Source organism: Alnus glutinosa, chromosome 3, assembly GCF_958979055.1.
Source record: "Alnus glutinosa chromosome 3, dhAlnGlut1.1, whole genome shotgun sequence".
NCBI classification, from domain to species: Eukaryota; Viridiplantae; Streptophyta; class Magnoliopsida; order Fagales; family Betulaceae; genus Alnus; species Alnus glutinosa.
The window spans coordinates 20,386,848-20,393,144 of NC_084888.1; the positions used below are offsets into that span (position 1 = coordinate 20,386,848).

A 6,297-nucleotide genomic window follows, 5' to 3' on the forward strand; every position below is an offset into this window, starting at 1 on the left:
AATCTCCACCTCAACTTTCACCACCCTCTTTTTCCTATTTAAGCCAAGAACTAAAGCAAAAGCCAAAACAAGACTTAATAAACTGAGCATACAATATTAGTTGTTAACCTACCTAGGCAATAAAAGAAGTTTCCTACAGTGGCCTTAGTTTGTAGAACATTATTAATTTCTCTTCATAATATAGAACCATGCATTATCATTTTCAAAATAATCTCTTGGGATAACTTTAGGTGTACACAGCACTTAGTGTATCTCAGTTATGCAACAAATTTTTTGGATAAGTAAAACAAATTCATTAAAAACACAAGGGATACATACAACTCAAGTACACAAGAAGTACACAGGAGAACACACTTAGCAAATCAAGCAACAAATATGTACAGAGTATAAGCATTCATACAAAAACAAAAAGGATACTTATTGGACTACTTTGCAAAATGAAAATCCTTCCTAAATAAAGCTTGAAAACCATACACGAGGAAGGTGAACACCACAAAGAGGTAAACTTTCAGGCTGGATTCAGCTGCAGTAGCCAAATTTTATGGCTTCTACAGAGGAATGAAAAACTAACCTCGATAGTAGAAGGGCTGGGCCTGAGGAGCATAGACATCAGGTGGGTAAACAGAGCAATCTCCTCCTGAACCAAAAGAGCCTGCTTGACCTGCACCATCCCTTCGAGGGACCATTGTGGCAGCATCCTGAGAAGAGTTAGGGGAAACTGACACCTCATTTTTCACTGAATGAGGCTGAAATCATGTATACAGATGAAAGATATCACTAAAAATATTTTCTTCCAACTGTCTTGATAGAAAATGCAATAAAATGGAACAGGTGAAAGGCAGTTGACAATTACCTGTTCCTTCATGTTATCTGGTTCAGCAGGTTTTTCTTCTGCAACCATGATCAGTATGCTCAGTGACTTAGTAGAGTCTTAGAAACACAGGCAGTTCAAATTATTGACCAAACAAAGCTAAATTCTGGAATAGGACAACTTGAAGCTATAAATATGTGCGCACAAATCCACGCGTGCACACCTATGCACACATGATAAATGGAGAACATGAATATTTTTAAAGTAAAAGTAGTCAGGATACATCACTAGTTTCACTATTACTATATAATGAAGAATGACAAACTCAAAACAATGAGGAAGCAAAGCCCCTATGAAGTACAAAAAGGAGGTAAAAGCCTATTTATAATTAATGGATCTGGAAAAAATGGAGATTCCAACAAGCCAAGCACCGCTCTTTCTTGATTTCTCCTGTTCTTTCTTTTTCCCATTGTTTTCCTGCATTTTACTGTGCAAGAATGTGGATATTTACAATACTTAACCTGTTTTCCAATGAATAAAAAACTAACCACCGTTTTCAGTCGATAAAACTTAAGAATCCAAAAATTATTCTATTTACTCAACGGCTGGCATTGCTAGGAGAAAATGGCCAAAAAAAAAAAGGCTAAATCTTGAGCACTATGTACATGAAATATTTCATGACTGTGTAAAAGAAATAGATGACTGATGCTCTGCTAAAGATGTGCAGGTATTCTGTAATTATTAAAACCATAGAAACTCTACATTTGGATTCATTTTTTTGATAAGTACTCTATATTTGGATTCATTTCTGTACATAGTGAAAAAGTGTGTATATATATATTTTTTTTTTTTGATAAGTAATTTCAAATTCAATAAAAAAGCGTAGAGGGGCGCAACCCTAATACACGGGAAGTATACAAGAGTGCCCATAAACGGGAGGAACAGCTAATAAATTTAGAAAGTCTACAAAAGTAGAAACACCTAGGTGGCAAAGACGGGACGCTATCCAAAGTGTGTGTGTATATATAACCATCAAGAATAACAACAACCTTACAAAGATATCTGATTTACATGCTTTAAAACTAAAAAATAAAAATAAAAAAAGGTGGGAAAAATCAATGCAGCTGAATGACAGGGGAAAACACTTCACCAGATCTACAAATATTCCACTTATTATAGGTCATTTAATCACCACCTTGACCAACATACTTTTTAGAGCTTCCAACTGTCCTTTTAGCAGTTTCAACTTAAAATCTAAACGATCCTCTGTACTAGGGTTATGCGTTACCATGTCCACAAATGGTGACACCCATAACACCTCTTAAATACGTACATTTCAACAACCATGATGCACCAAAGCAAAAGATAGTATACCATGCCAAATCTTAAAAAGTTTCTCCTCAACTTGTCCAATATCCAACCATCACCAAACGCTCCACACTTGTAGTTCCCCACTTCATCCATCTCATACTAATTCGATGAAAAACATATGTCCCCTCCCCCCTGTCAAGTAAAATCTGCCATTTATAATAGCAATTGTGCATATATTATTATAGTGAACGAAACTGTAGGCAAGCCATAGGATTAGCAGCATGCTGATGCTCCAAAAAAGTTATCCTCTTCCATTTTTATCTCACATAGTTTTTTTCCCCTTTCCAATTCACAAAGTTCAACATCTAATCCAATTTCACATTGACCGTGCTTTCTGTAACTTTCAAGTGTACCCCAAATATACCAATTACAGCGCCATTTGTATCTTCTACTATATTTTATCAGGAATATTTGCTGTCAATGAAGAATTAAAGTAACCAAACGAACCCAACCTGATAACAATATTCTAACCAAGGTGATCTCCTCGAAAGAATTCCAATAAATCAAAAAGAGAAGAAGAACAAGAAGTTCGTATATGATCAGAAACACGCAAAACTTGCAATAATTCCTATCACCTTACAATAGCCAGATCCCCAATCTCAATATAAGGTACACCTTAACCTCCCAGCAACACAGATCAAGAAACATTTTTCCAGACAACCCCACAATACAAAAACCCAAAGTGTTGAAAGATCCCATCAAATCTACCACACAAACTTCTCCCATAATCCACCGTCTCATAGCAATCTTTCCAAGAACAAGTCAGTCCTGTACAGCCGAACGAACTCATTGACTCGATACGAGATTCATAGCAAAAGATTTTTAAAAAATAAATAATTGAAACCCATCAAACCAAAACACGCAACAAAACCAGGAACAGGAAAATTGTAACACCGCCAAGATCAAACTATTGTAAACTGAAAGAGAGAGAAAAAGAAATGGAATTGAAGAAGTACCAGGGGTACGATCTGGACTTGCCGCCATGAAACTAAGAAGAGGCAAGGATCTTCAACACTGGCACGCGAATCTACGCAAAAGACACACAAAGAGACAGATATAGTAGTATCTATGTCTATCTCTTGCTATAATGATGACCTTAAGTGTATCATATTTATATGTTTTGCGGAAACAGGAAGAAGTTTCATGCTTTCTGATTCAGCTTAGTTTAGATTAGTAGATTTTGATTATAATGCTCCGAGGTAAAATGATTTTCATAATAAAATGGTTTCAGAAAACTCATTTTTTAAGAAAATATTTTTCGCCTAAAGTATTTTTTAGTATTTGGCCGTACGAAAAATTACAAATATTTTTTATATTTTCATTCAATCAAATTAACTTATAAAAATTAATTTTTATTCACAATATATAAATATTAATGTAAAATAATATAAAAGTCACTGACCGGCAGAATTCCAACTACTTTTATCAAATTCTAGCTACTATTCCCAGAATTTGAGATAAAGGCCGAAATCAAGATAGTTTCATCAGAATTTGGGTTGGCCAGATTCCAGCGAAAGTGACCGGAATCTGGCCATTTGTGCCAGATTCCGGCCAGATGACTGGGATCTAGCCGTTCTGGCCAGATTCAGCCGTTTTGGCCAGATCCGACCATCTGGCCGGAATCCCACCAGAACGGCTGGAATCCGGCAGATCCCGACCGTTCTAGCCAGATATGGCCAAATGGCCAGGATCCGACCATTATGGTCGTTGGAATGCAACAGTGACCGGCTTTTTTCGGATTCCGGCACCAGCAAAATTCTAGTGGATGTCGACTGTTTGAACGTGAAGGTCAATCGTATCATTTAAAAAATGGTCGAATGTGTCTGCTGTCTAGGGAAAATGATTTATGCTTTTAAAAAGCGTAAATCATTTTTTGAAATTTACGAAGCATTTTTTGTCAAACGAAAATCATTTTTCGGTTAACTAATATTTTTGCTCCCACCAGACATCGAAAAATACCGAAATCATTTTCCAGAAACCAATTTACTCCGAAACAAATGGAGCATAAATATTAGTATATTTTCCAGCAATTTATCATACATAATAATATAACTCCCAATAAAAAGAATGGTGAAAGAGGATCCATTTTATAGTTGAGGTTAAATTTTATACATATATAATTTTATTTTATTTAAAAAAAATTAAATTACATAACTTATTTTAACTTATTTATATTTATACCTTAGTTGCCAAAAAAATAAATTTTTAAACACAAAACAAATAAATTCTCTTTTGTTTCACTTAAAATAAAGAAATATGTTGTTACGTTATTTAAAATATTTAAATGAAGATTTATTATTTATATAATTAAATGAAATAGAAAAATTCGGGTTCCATTTGATAATAAACTATGCAATGGGTTTATTTGTCGCGCCCCCGTTTTGGGATATAAGGAAAACGTGAATTTGAGTGCTAAAAACATTTAAATGGAAGCGTGCATTTAGAATATCTAGATTTAAACAACTTATTTTATAAATTCTGTCTATTAATAATTCTTTACAAAGCCATGAACTCCAAAAGGAACAAGACATACTATACAAAACTAAAGTTTAGCCGGTTCACAACGAACTATTGCTCTTAGCGAGGTCTACGCCCTTACAAGAAAATGACTTCATCTTACTGGGTCATTTGAAAAGGGTTGGAGGAAAAATGGGTGAGTTCAACAACTCAGTAAGGAAAATACAACACCAGGAAAATAAAACATGCTATAAACCTTTATGCCATAATCTTTAGTCATGCATAATGACAGATTTATTCTATTCACTGATAAGAATTAATTACACATATGATGAATTGCATATTGTATATTGTTTTACAACCTGAACCAATTGTATGTTGATTTTAATTTATTTTGGATAATTTGAGTATTTTTGAATATATTGAAATTATAATGATCTTTAGAAGTATGAATATGCTATGTGATTTTAATGTGAGTATAAGTTGGAGATTAAAGCTTTGCATATTGTTTAAGAAATGATATGCTAGAATGTTTATGTTTTATAAGAAAACATGTGTTAAAGCATGATTCGTGATATAAAATGTATTGTTTTAAGGCAGGAGGCATAATCATATGAACAATTAACAGAATTTATGAACAGGTGAATGAGGAATATGAATAATGACATATGTAATTATTAATGATCCAATAAATTCTTTTTTATCTATTTTCTCTTTAATCCTTTCTCTGTGGTTTATCCCTTTATAGACTCTACACCGCCAGTTCCCGTGAGCGGCGCACGTTGGCTTTGTCCAAAGGACCTATAGACTCAGCATGTCGTCACAGAAAAGAGTCGCCGGGTTGGGGATCTTCCGTAGGTGAAGGCCAACCCCGGCCGGTAGCACACACCGTAATTTGGTATACTTGCCATGCTATCCTATGTGAAACCGATCTTAACTGTAGTAGTGCCTCAGGGTTAAACAATTACTGCACATGAACATTTTCTGTAATACTGTAGGCTCTGCTATAACTGTACACTTTATTTTAAAACTGTAAGAGCCGCTTTAATAACTGTAGTCATGTGCAGATTTTTAAACTTTAGATTCTCTTTTCTTTCAACACTGTATTCTTGAATAAAATCATATACTTCGGAATGCTCTATAATCTTAACTTTCAAATGCTCTTTTTCATGACTATAAGTATGCATAATCCATAACTTTAAAATGCTCTTAATTATAACTGTAATTATGCATAAATCATAACTTTAAAATATACTCTTAATCATATCTGTGATTTATGCACAAAATTCTTGAACAATAACATATGAGTAATAAAACTTGGCATTAAAAATCACATGAGCAAACGCTTTGTAAAATTCCCCAACACTTTCTCAAAAGATTTGTAATAAAATCTTGTTGGGGGTTTTTCGGTGTTGTATCCCTTTACCTGGACTTTCCATTAGCGTCAGAATCGACTTTTTACCTAGATAAAACACAAGGATGAATTTAGCGGAGCGTTCTAAAATTTCAGTTTTAAGACTTAAATTAATTTATCCTATATATATTTATAACCAAAATTTATATCCAAAGATTAAAACATTTAACCAATATAACCTACACCTTATTATAAAAAGTACTCTACATATCTTCAAAATCCCAATACTCACTGAAATCCCATA

The 6,297-nt window shown here is 33.9% G+C and overlaps 1 protein-coding gene across 2 annotated transcripts in view; it reads right to left on the reverse strand.

Moving 5' to 3' along the window:
* The window catches only part of LOC133863313 (YTH domain-containing protein ECT4), a 40,001-nt gene extending 36,678 nt beyond the window's left edge, over positions 1–3,323 (reverse strand). Inside the window, exons 1-3 of one of the 2 annotated variants that reach the window (XM_062299259.1) lie at positions 3,139–3,323; positions 854–891; positions 572–746 (exon numbers count right to left, since the gene is read on the reverse strand). In XM_062299259.1, coding sequence (XP_062155243.1) covers positions 572–746; positions 854–891; positions 3,139–3,166 — 241 coding nt within the window. In that variant the 5' untranslated portion in view covers positions 3,167–3,323. The remainder of the gene's footprint in view (positions 1–571; positions 747–853; positions 892–3,138) is intronic. The other variant, XM_062299260.1, reaches the window with a different exon arrangement.
* Between the last annotated feature and the right edge of the window lie 2,974 nt (positions 3,324–6,297).